At 43.6% G+C, this 12938-nt stretch overlaps 1 protein-coding gene across 1 annotated transcript in view; it reads right to left on the bottom strand.

Annotated features, from left to right (window-relative positions):
- The window catches only part of galnt2 (UDP-N-acetyl-alpha-D-galactosamine:polypeptide N-acetylgalactosaminyltransferase 2), a 172454-nt gene that overhangs the window by 103732 nt on the left and 55784 nt on the right, over positions 1 to 12938 (bottom strand). The window contains exon 4 of the mRNA XM_038800613.1: positions 11025 to 11123. Within this exon, the coding sequence (XP_038656541.1) occupies positions 11025 to 11123 (99 nt within the window). The remainder of the gene's footprint in view (positions 1 to 11024; positions 11124 to 12938) is intronic.

Raw genomic sequence — 12938 nt, 5'->3', positions numbered from 1 at the left:
AAGGGTACATGACAGCAGTACTAGCCCAAGAACATGGTGACCAGCTAAGACCAGTAGGATACTATTCCGTCAAACCGGATAATGTGGCCGTGGCATATGGCAGCTGCCTCAGAGCCATGGAAGTCATATGTCGAGCCATGATGGCTACAGCAGGCAATCCTAAACAATAAATTAAACCCAGTTAAAACTATACCTTATTTCTAATTTTTACCAAAACAAATCTCTTAAAACTACATTTCCCTAACAATGCATCTGCAACATTGTTCCAGACATCTGGATTAATAGTTCTATAACATTACAACTATGCTCTCATTCCCATTTGCAGATAATTGGATAGCGCTTCCAAAGAATCAGTAATAGCTTGATGAGCCAAGTGACCTCCTTCTGTCCAGTATGATTCTATGATATCCAAGTAATTGTAGCGAGACCAGAGTTGAACAGCACTGAATGCCAATCAGCAAATGCCATGTTGCAATAATGTCAAGTTCATTTTTCTGTTTGCGCATAGCAAATATTTTTCCCAAAGTAGCATCTCAGACAAGTTCCTATGGTGCATGAAAGGAGCCAGAATGAAGGTGATTCACTTAGTGGAAGTGAATAAACATTTAGTACTACATACACTGAAACTAAGACTTTTAAACTGGGACGCATCAGGATTGTGACAGGAGCCCCTGGGACCACAATTCTGTTAATCGATCAAGAGATTTAAAACAAAGTAGTCTACTTGGCTTGCAGCATTTAGCATTTACTCCCTTCACCACTGGCACACAGTGGTAGCAGTGTGTACAAGATGTACAGCAGTAACTTGCCACAGCATCTTGAACAGCGTCTTCTAAACCCACGCCATCCACCATCTGACAAAGGCGCTAGGCACATGGGAACACCACTCCCTCCAAGTTGCCCTCCAAGTCACATACCATCGCGACTTGGACATACATAATAGACCCATCATTGTTGCTGAATCAAAATCCCTATTTAAGGGTATGACATGATGAGAGGACAGGATGTGCTGCGTTTCCACGAACTCTTGCACTACTTACTTATCCTTTAATTCTTTTTTAAAATCCTGATGCACAACGCAAAATTATTTCACCATGGGGTGTATGTCCTTTTTTTTAAAAATCCTGATGCACAACCCAAATTATTTCACTCTGGTGTGTATATCCTGTTCTATGTTCCTGGCCAATGGCTTTTGGTCAGTACCACTGGCAGAGGAGGTGCAACCATCAGACAACAATACACATGGACCAGACTACTACAAGTTTTATAACACCCCTACTGTTTTTCACATGGCTCTACAGGACCACCTGAGGGAACTGCCTGATATGCCCTCCACCATTATCCAGTGCATAGATGACATCCTGCTGGCCTCCATTGATGAAGAAGACCATGAAAGAGATGACTTGCGTGTCCTTTTAGACCACCTTAGCTACAATGGACACAAAGCCAGCCTCGCCAAAGCACAAATTTCCCAAGATGAAGTTGTCTACTTAGGTCAGAAAATATCTAAAGGCAAAAGAGAGCTTACCCAGGACAGAACAGCTGCAATCAAAGCTGCCAAAGAGCCAACAACTGTCCAGGAGGTGAGATCCTTTTTGGGACTATGCAACTTTAACAGCAATTGGATTGATTCATTTACAGAGATGGCTCAACCATTAAATTACCTCTTAAAAGCAACCAAAAATCAAAAGACATGGTTGACCTCACAACGGAACAGAGTCATTCTTGACCCTGAAACAGGCCTTGTGCTCAGCACCTGGTCTAGGAATTCCAAACAATGGAAAGCCTTTCACCATGTTTGTTCATGAGAAAGAAGGGTACATGACAGCAGTACTAGCCCAAGAACATGGTGACCAGCTAAGACCAGTAGGATACTATTCTGTCAAACCGGATAATGTGGCCGTGGCATATGGCAGCTGCCTCAGAGCCATGGAAGTCATATGTCGAGCCATGATGGCTACAGCAGGAAATCCTAAACCAGCAATTGACCATCAAATGTCTCCATGCAGTCCATTCTCTACTCTCCATGAACAGAGTATCACAAGTTACATCAGCCAGGTGGATCAGATGGGCAGCAATTTTGGAAGCACCTAATCTTTACCTCCACCATGCAAGCCCCGTTAATCCATCATCTTTGCTCCCGCTTCCCGAGGAGCAAAAGAGGGGAGAAGAAGAACACGACTGTGTGGAAGTAACAGAGGAAATGGAAGAGGCACGCCTGATAGAAGAACAACCACTACAAAATGCAGATTTGGTTCTATTTACAGATGGTTCCTTCTTTATTGACAAATTCTCTAGATGGGTAGAGGCTGCTCCAGCCAGGAGGGCTACAGTCACCCATACAGCCAAAGTCCTATGCAAAGACTATATTCCCAGATGAGGAGTACCAGCTACCATTGACTCAGACAATGGAACCCACTTTACAGGTGCTGTTTGCCAGGAGGTGTGCAGGTTACTGAATATCAATTGGAATCTACACTGTCCTTGTCATCCAGAATCATTAGGACAAGTGGAACGCATGAACCGGACTTTAAAAGAACGATTGTCCAAATACAACCAAGAAAGCAGGAATTGGATTCAAGCCTTGCCACTCGTTTTGTGCAGTATGAGAGCATTCCCAAACAGAACCACAGGTCTAAGTCCATTTGAGATCATCACTGGCAGACCCATGTCCCTGCCAGGCACTACTGACTTAAGAAAGGCAGACTGTCATCTGATGCGTGATGCTTTACTCAGTTATTGTCAAAACTTAATAAATGCTGTCAGTTTTGCTTCCCAACAGGTGTCGGCGGTCTAGGGTGACCTTCCTGAGGGGAGCCACGACTTGGTGCCCGGCGAATCGGTCTACATCAAGAAATCCAGCGAACCGTTAGGGGCCAAGTGGGAGGCCAAATGTGCAATGACATAACCCTATCAAGTGTTACTCACAACCCAGTCAGCTGTGAAACTCCAAGGAAAGAAATTCTGGATTCACGCATCACATGTGAAGCGCGGGTACCAAAATCAGAATCTGTAAAACTGTTTGCCACAACATTGATTTTCAGTTACATGATTGGCCTAACTGGCCTTACCTAGGAGTCCAATGTTAACACTTTCCTTTACATGTCCTATACCTATGCCAGAGACTTTAATGTCTCTAAGTGCTGGGTGTGTTCTTCTATCTCTACCAATTCCCAAGCAGGTATCTCACTACAGCCTGTTCCTTTTACTTTTTCCCAAAAGGCAGAATGGTACATTTTCCAAAATCACGACTATACCCTTCCCCAATGTGGAGACAGTAAATTATTTGGATGTGAGTAACAGTAAAATGTGCAATGACATAAGAACGGTAGTGGTCTAGGGACATGAAGGGAATCCCATCTACTTTAAAGTGCTACTAATTACACAGATGGGACAACTTTTACAGAACGTTGGTACCACAAGTGGTTGCCCAATATTCTACCTATAATAGCACCTATTACATTTACGGTAATACTGCATGCCCTTGGCTCCCAAGGACCTGGAGAGGAGCGTGCTAGTTAGCATTCATTGTCCCCTTCATCCACCATTCCCTTTCCTTTTCCAGAGCCGATGCTATAAACGTAAACTCAAAGCATGGACATCTCACCCCACAGTTTGAGAGATATCAACCTACCACGATCATCAAAAGGTCTAAATGTGAAATCACAGGGGCTGAGAAATTCTTTTCTATTCTCATCCCTGCCTATGGTGTCACTGTATTGACCAGAGAATACAGTAAATTGGTCGCAGCCTCAGAGAAAATAGTCAATGATACTGCCCGAACCCCAAGTAGGGTTTCAGCCGAGATCCTAGCCATTTGAACTGTGGCTTTACATAATTGGATGACACGTGACTATTTGCTAGCCGAACAAATTGGCACCGGCGTCCTGATTGGTGCAGATCGTGGCACTTACATCCCAGATAATTCAGAAGAAATCAAAAGCTTGTCAGCACATATTCAAAAAGAAGTTAGGAAACTTTACCAACCCTCTGACACCACTCTTTGGGGATGGCTCTCTGGATGGGTGGGTGGCACAGGAATTTCCATCATTCAGGGACTTCTCTTATTTTTCATATTTGGGCTTGTCATTTACGTAGTGGTCTTGCTGATCAGATGCGTTGGCCAACGTATGGCTACCCATAATACCCCACCAATCAAAGTGGTTCATAGTGGTCCAACTGCACCACTAGCCCATGATATTGAACAAGGCTCATGCTATTAGACTATTATTACTGCATTATTATTGCATTATTACTCCATTATTACTGAATCATATAATCAACTTCCATTATTACTGAACTGTTATTCTACTATATAATCACTTTTTGTTGAAAATACTTCCAGAATGCTTGTAACAGTTGCAAAGCTTTGCCCGCTCCATTGTTGAAGGCTGTTCTCAAACAAGTGAGCCATTAAAGACAATGTGAATGACTTCCGCCCTGCGCTTACTTCTACCCTGTCGCATTTCTTCCTTACTTTCTAATCCTGTGTATTTTTGTTATTTTGATTCATCATATTAGTCATCAGAAGAATCAAAAAGGGGGACTGATAGCTATAATCATGAGAGTGAAGGGAAGATGATAGAGGTAAAACGGTTAAATGAGAACTCATTAAGAATAGTTAACTATAATCATATTAAGCATTACTTCAATACAACAATAGCTGGGAATCCACTAAGGGTGAATCCAGATAATCCTCTAATTTTAAGTTTCACATTTTGCAAGTTGCTTGAGACTGAAAGGCCAGTGACGTCAACTAGCTAAAATGCCCCATTGTAGGGTTAAAAACTGGGCGGCTGTCCAGTACAAGTAGTTCCGCTTCTATAGTAACAGCCAGTCTAGGGCTGCTAATTTCTTAACGAAAACTGTGTTTTTTCTAATTAAATTGGCAAGCAATGGAATGGGAAATTGGCACCAATATATTTAAATGCATATATCTCTTAAATTGATAGACAGACAGTTTGGCCGAATTGAGTGAATTATAAATTAGTTAAAGCCAATCAGATGTCAAAAGAAGGCCAGACCTTAAGATAATAATCTCCTTAAGAATCACTTACCGGGATGGAAAAACTCATTCCAGAATCACCCTATCTAAATTTCTGAAACCTATTTCTTTGCTGCTTGCTTTTGCTAATCGTCATCTTTCTTTTGTTTAAATCACTTAGTTATGCTATCCTGTGTATTATGGTTTGAAGAATTACCACGATCTGTAATTGAATGAAAACTCAACTACTGTATTCGCTAAAGACAATCAATCTGACTAGCTTGCTAAAGGGCTAGTCAGAACTTCCTAAATGTTGTATCGAAAATAAAGTTACCAGTGGCATAGCTGCCAAATAAAGTACAAGTTGCCAAAAAACACAGACTTGACCTCTGTTATTTGCGAACTGAGAAGGGATAACGGATACCCAGGGTTCCAAACAGACACAGATCCATCAACGAGAAACCAAAACAATTTTTTAAAATTTGTTGAACTGTGAGAAAAGGATACTTCAGCCCAGGAGTGTTGACTCTGATCAATAGATATCTTTTGTTAAATCAAACTTTAATTTAAACACAAAATGAACCACATTAACATCAAAGAAATGGCTTTACAATTATCAGTTAACTGGTTCTTAAACACAAGGAAAGACTTTTATTATCTACACCTGCTACAAACTGCAATTTAGCAATCCAATGCAGTTCAAATGCCACAATTTAACAAAACAGATTTACTTGCTTACCTGTTCAGACCCTTGGCGACAGTTCCTTTCAAGTATAAACTCAGTGCACTTCTGCTCAACCTACAGCATTTGGAAAACTGCTGTTCAACTTAAAATCCTTTTGTCTGGTCAGACTCAATCCTATTGCAAACTACAAAACTACACATAGACCTAGCACCTCCCATTAGTTGCATCATCTGCATCCCACCAAGATGTCACATGATCTGCTTAGCTGAATATGACCCCTCATAAATTATCTATTCTCCAGAGAATCTCCAGCAATCATAACAATTTTCCATTAGCCCTTTGTCTGTAACCAAGGAAGAGGTTAAAATCAATCATGATCTCACCTTTTCCGACTCTTTAATTACAGCTTTTGGATCACACTACTGTAACACATATATACTTTAACCCAGGATTTTAAAAACATTACTGCAACAGATACAAAATATCTACATTCATTACAACCATACAGATGCAGGAGGTCAAGAAGGCTTACCCAGTGGGTTCTCAAGGGCAATTAGGGATGGACAACAAAAGATGGGTTTTCCAAAGATGCCCACGATTTCTGTGACTAATCACTTGCCAATTTGTTCATTCCATTGATGTGCATTCATAAAACATTGTTTCTACAATTTTGGACAGCTGACATTGTCTTTCAGAAGTTAATATGAGAATCCCTGGGATTATGGGAATATTTCCAGAGCACCCTATATAAATTCCTTAAGACAGGAATTCAGAAGGTAAGAAAGACTAGTGCCTGACACATCAAGAAACCGTCATCCTGACCAAAAGAACCCAAAGCAAACCACTGAGAGGCTACACAAGAGAGCTCCTGGGCGGGATTCTCCATTGCTCGACGCCGATATGGTAATCAGTGATTGGGCAGAGAACCCACTCCGACGGCCAAATCGGGGCCGGCGCCAGTTTGACACTGGTTTGCAAGTTTCCACTCCCTCCAAAATGGCACCATCGCGTTGCGCGGCGTTTGAAAGGCATTGGCATGACATCGGCAGGCCCTCCCGCAATGCTCCACCACCGACCGGCCGATTACTCGACCGCGCGGGACACACGTGGCCTCAGTGGTCAGGAACTCGGTGTGGCAGTTGCGGACTATTCCAGCGCTGCTGCACTCGGCCCGGGATCCATACCGCTGGGGGGGGGGGGGGGGGGGGGGGGGGGGGGGGGGGGGGGGGCTTCGTGAGGGCTGAGGGAACTTGTGGGGGGTGGCAGATGATGGGTCGGTTCCATGCACAGCCGGCGCCATGTTGTACGCACGACCACTGCAGGGACCCAGTGAATCTCCAGCCATTTTTTGGCGCGGAAGCAATGGAGTTTCACCCAGCGCCGCTGCTAGCCCCTCACCGATCCAGTCGTAAAACGCCCACGAATTCTCCGTTACAGCCGGCACTTAGCCGCTGAAACGGAGAATCCAGCCCCCTATTTTTCAAATACGGAATGCTCATTCTCACCCAACCCTGAAAGCTTTGATGCAGTTTGGAGCACCAAATGCTTAACGGTCACCCAAGAGTGTACACAGGTATTGCTAGAGCTTAAAACACTGCAGTTTACTAGCTTAGACTGGACATTAAATCCAGCTACACATCACTCCATTGTTTGCTGACCTAGACTGGCTCCTGCTTCAATCTGTGTCAGATTTTAAATTCTCATCCTTGTTTTTAATCCTTCCAGTCCTCGCCCTTCCCTATCTCTGTAACCTCCTCCAGCTCTGCAATTCTGAGATCTCTGCGTTCATAGAACATAGAACATTACAGCGCAGTACGGGCCCTTCGGCCCTCGATGTTGCACCGACCTGTGAAACCATCTGAAGCCTATCTGACCTACACTATTCCATTTTCATCCATATGTCTATCCAGTGACCACTTAAATGTCCTTAAAAGTTGGCGAGTCTACTACTGTTGCAGGAAGGGCGTTCCACACCCCTACTACTCTCTGAGTAAAGAAACTGCCTCTGACATCTGTCCTATATCTATCACCCCTCAATTTAAAGCTATGCCCCCTCGTGTTGGTCATCACCATCCAAGGAAAGAGACTCTCACTGTCCACCCTATCTAACCCTCTGACTATCTTATATGTCTCTATTAAGTCACCTCTCAGCCTTCTCCTCTCTATCGAAAACAACCTCAAGTCCCTGAGCCTTTCCTCGTAATACCTTCCCTCCATACCAGGCAACATCCTAGTAAATCTCCTCTGAACGCTTTCCAAAGCTTCCACATCCTTCCTATAATGTGGTGACCAGAACTGCACACAGTACTCCAGGAGCAGCCGCACCAGAGTTATGTACAGCTGCAGCATGACCTTGTGGTTCCGAAACTCAATCCCCCTGCTTATAAAGGCTAGCACACCATATGCCTTCTTAACAGCCCTATTAACCTGGGTGGCAACTTTCAGGAATTTATGTACCTGGATGCCGAGATCTCTCTGTTCATCTACACTACCAAGAATCTTGCCATTAGCCCAGTACTCTGCATTCCTGTTACTCCTTCCAAAGTGAACCACCTCACACTTTTCCGCATTAAACTCCATCTGCCACCTCTCAGCCCAGCTCTGCAGCGTATCTATGTCCCTCTGTATCCTATAACATCCTTCAGCACTATCCACAACTCCACCGACCTTCGTGTCATCTGCAAATTTACTAACCCATCCTTCTACACCCTCTTCCAGGTCATTTATAAAAATGAAAAACAGCAGTGGCCCCAAAACAGATACTTGCGGTACACCACTAGTAACTGAACTCCAGGATGAACATTTGCCATCAACCACCACCCTGTCTTCTTTCAGCTAGCCAATTACTGATCCAAACCGCTAAATCACCTTCAATCCCATACTTCCTTATTTTCTGCAATAGTCTACAGTGTGGAACATTATCAAACGCCTTACTGAAATCCATATACACCACATCAACCGCTTTACCCTTATCGACCTGTTTGGTCACCTTCTCAAAAAACTCAATAAGGTTTGTGAGGCATGACCTACCCTTCACAAAACCGTGTTGACTATCGCTAATCAACTTGTTCTTTTCAAGATGATTATAAACCCTATCTCTTATAACCTTTTCCAACATTTTACCCACAACCGAAGTAAGGCTCACAGGTCTATAATTACCAGGGTTGTCTCTACTCCCCTCCTTCGAATCACTGGATCCAAGAGATTGATGGGAAGCACATGCCCCAAATAGCTAATAGTTTGATCTCTAATTCTCTAACAGAAGGCATCCCGATTGCCTTTGCATCACATTGGCCACTGCGCCTTCAGACACCTGATCCTAAGCTTCAGATTTGTTCCCGAAACCTCTCTGTCGCTCTACCTTAAGTTGGCCTGTAACACTATTTTTTGCCTAAGCTTTTGGTCAGCTGCCACAAAATTAATAGTCAGTTGGACAAACGTAGATTCGTTAGGGAAAGCCAGCAAGGATTTGTTAATGGCAAATCATGTCTAAGTAATTTAATTGAGCTTTTCACTGAGGTAAAATGAAAAATGAATGAAAATTGCTTATTGTCACGAGTAGGCTTCAATGAAGTTACTGTGAAAAGCCCCTAGTCGCCACATTCCGGCGCCTGTCCGGGGAGGCTGGTACGGGAATCGAACCGTGCTGCTGGCCTGCTTGGTCTGCTTTAAAAGCCAGCGATTTAGCCGAGTGAGCTAAACCAGCCCCGAGGGTTAATGTGGGTTATATGGTTGATGTGGTGGACATAGACTTCAAAAAGGTGTTTTGATTAGTGCCACTTAATAGTCATCAGCACAATTGACGCCCATGGTATAGCATGGATATAACAGGATTACTGACAGGAAACAGAGTAAACGGTCAATTTCTGGACCCGAGGCGGTATATTATGGAACCCCATGGTCGGTATTAAGGCTACTGCTTTACTTGATATATATCAATGACCTAGATTTCGATGTGCAGGGCACAAGTTCAAAACATAGGCAGGCTAGTGGAATAAGCGATATGTGGCAGATGAAATGTAATGGAGAGAAGGGCGAATTATTACATTCAGGAAGGTCAGGAAAGCAATATAAAATAAATAATACAATTCTAATGGGGATGCAGTACTCGAGGGACCGAGGTGAGGGGGGAGGGATTCCTGGTATGTATAAAGAGAGCCATAGTGTACAAAAGCAAGGAAGTGAAAGTGAATGTTTATAAAACAATGGCTCGGCCTCAACTGGAGAATTGTGTCTAAGTCTGGCACCACATTTTAGGCAGGATGCAAATGCATTTGAGGGGGTACAGAATAAATTCACAAAGATGGTTCCAGGAATAGATTGGCAAAGAGTAGAGATGAAATTTGATTATAGAACATAGAACAGTACAGCACAGAACAGGCCCTTCGGCCCTCGATGTTGTGCCGAGCAACGATCACCCTACTCAAACCCACGTATCCACCCTATACCCGTAACCCCAACAACCCCCCCCCTTAACCTTACTTTTTAGGACACTACGGGCAATTTAGCATGGCCAATCCACCCAACCCACACAGGCAACTTAGCATGGCCAATCCACTCAACCGCACATCCCCGGACCACGGGAGGAAACCGGAGCACCCGGAGGAAACCCATGTTGTTCAAAATCATGAGGAGGTGTGGACAGAGTAGATAGGGAGAAATTGTTCCCATTGGCTGATGGGTTGAATACCAGAGGATACCAATTTAAGATGATTGGCAAAAGAACCAGAGGCAACATGAGAAAAAATATTTTGACTCAGTGGGTGGTTAGGACCTGGGGTGTACTGACTGACAGAATGGTGGAGGCAGATTCAATCATAGCTTTCAAAAAGGATTTTTTTAAATATAAATTTAGAGTACCCTATTAATTATTTTTTTTCCCCAATAAAGGGGCATTTAGTGTGGGCAATTCACCTAACCTGCACATCTTTGGGTTGTGGGGTGAAACCCATGCAGACATGGGGAGAATGTGCAAACTCCATATGGACAGTGACCCAGGCCCAGGATTCCAACTCAGGTCCTCAGCACCGCAGTCCCAGTGCTAACCACTGCGCCACATGCCGCCCTTCAAAAAGGAATTTGATACTTACCTGAAGAGAAAAGATTTGCGGGGTTAAAAAGAAAGGCCAGATGAGTGGGATTAGCTAAACTGCTTTTGCAGAGAGCTAGCATGCTGAATGGCCTCCTATTGTGCTGTAAATATTCTATGATTCTACAATATCTCCTCACATGGTCTGGTCTCAAATTTTGTCTGATAATACTGCTGTGGTGCATTCGGAGGGTTACTACTTTAAGGGTGCTACATAAAAGTAAGTTTTCTCCGTTAGAAATACAAATATTACCAACTGTTTTTACCTGACAACAGTACGAAGCAATGCTGATCTCGCTTCATTGTGAAAAGTGATGACTACGCTGGTTGCTATTAAGTCGGTGTTCCACTGCTTCCGCCGGCACCTGTCAGAAATAACATAGCAAATGTTGTACATGGCATATCTTGCAAGTTGCATGATCTATTTGACAATTTTTTTTAAAATTTACTTTGAATTGTTGCAATGAGACAAGAATTAACAAATAATTCAGCAACATGTCCAAGCCAGGGTGCCTTATAACTTGGAAAAGGAATCGAGGAATGATAGGCTCATATGGTACAACGGAAATGGGCAGCACGGTGGCACAGTGGTTAGCAAGGCTGTCTCACGGCTCTGAGGTCCCAGGTTCGATCCCGGCTCTGGGTCCCTGTCCGTGTGGAGTTTGCACATTTTCCCCGTGTTTGCGTTGGTTTCGCCCCCACAACCCAAAGATGTGCAGGGTAGGTGGATTGGCCACGCTAAATTGACCCTTAATTGGAAAAAATGAATTGGGCATTCTAAATTTTTTTTAAATAAATGTTAGAATGGAAATTTCTCTCTTCTTTTAAAAAACAACTTAAATGAGAATGGGACACCATGATCATCAATTTACTAGCAATGTGAGGTGCGTATCAACATTAGTTCAAAAGACCATAAGAAATAGGAACAGGAGTAGGCCGGTCAGCCCCTCGAGCCTGCTTCACAATTCAATAGGATCACGGTTGATCTGACATTCCTCACGGCCACGTTCCTGCCCTTTCCCCATAACCCTAGATTTCCTTACTGATCAAGAATCTACTTATCTCAGCCTTAGATAAACACAGGACTCCAAGTGCTGTTGAGGAGGTTTGACAAGTAGATGCAATGCATCTTATAAATGGTACATACTGTTGCTAAAGTGCACTCACGATGGGGAGAATGAATGTTTACGGTGGTGAAATGAGGTGTCATTCAAGCGAGGTACTTTGTCCAGGACGGCGCTGAGCTTCTGGAGTGTTGTTTGAGCTGTACTGACCTAGGTGCATCATCCATCACGCTCGTGACTTGTGTCTTGTAGACAGTGAACATGCTTTGGGTAGTCAGATGAGTTACTCGCGGAAGAATTCCCAATCTCTGGCCTGCTCTTGTAGCCACAGCATTTATATGGCTGGTCCAGTTAAGCTTCTAATCAATGAAAACCCCCTGGTTTGTCGATGGTGGGGGATTCAGCGATGGTAATGTCATTGAATCTCAAAAGGAGATGGTTGGATGCTCTCTTGTTGGAGATTGTCATTTCATAGCACCTGGGAGACTGGATTCTTACTTCCTACTTATTAGTCCAAGCTGATATGCTGGCCAGGTCTTGCTGCATTTAGGCATGGTTGAATTCAATATCCGAGGAGTTATGCATGGTTGAACACTGTGAGATCACTTTTGGAGCCGATGAAAATGGATCTAGGACACTACCCTGAGGAACTCCTGTCGTGATGTCCTGGAGTTAAGATGGTCAGCATCCCACCTGCACAACAATCTTCCTTTGTGCTGGGTATGACTCAAATCAATCCCCTTGAATGCCATAAACTTAAATTTTGCTAGCACTCACTGATGCCACATTCGGTCACCTGCTAACTGAAGTTATGGGTAAAAACTCTCTCCCACCTTCTGAAGTTTAACTCTTTCATTCATATTTGTACCATGGCCATAATGAGATCCGGAGCCGAGTGGCCCCGGCGAAACCCAAACTGAGCACTGATCCCAAACGGAGCATCGATGAGCTTGTTGTTATTGAGTAAGTGCCACTTATGTTAATAACACTTTTCATCAATACTGATGATTGAGAGGAGATGAATGGGAGAGCAATTGGCTGCATTTGTCCTGCTTTTGATGGGTACTTTCTGATTGTGTTTTACATTGTGTAAATGTGATTATTGTAGTTGGATCT

This window comes from Scyliorhinus canicula, chromosome 6, assembly GCF_902713615.1.
Source record: "Scyliorhinus canicula chromosome 6, sScyCan1.1, whole genome shotgun sequence".
NCBI lineage: Eukaryota > Metazoa > Chordata > Chondrichthyes > Carcharhiniformes > Scyliorhinidae > Scyliorhinus > Scyliorhinus canicula.
This window is presented reverse-complemented; position numbering and strand designations above follow the sequence as displayed.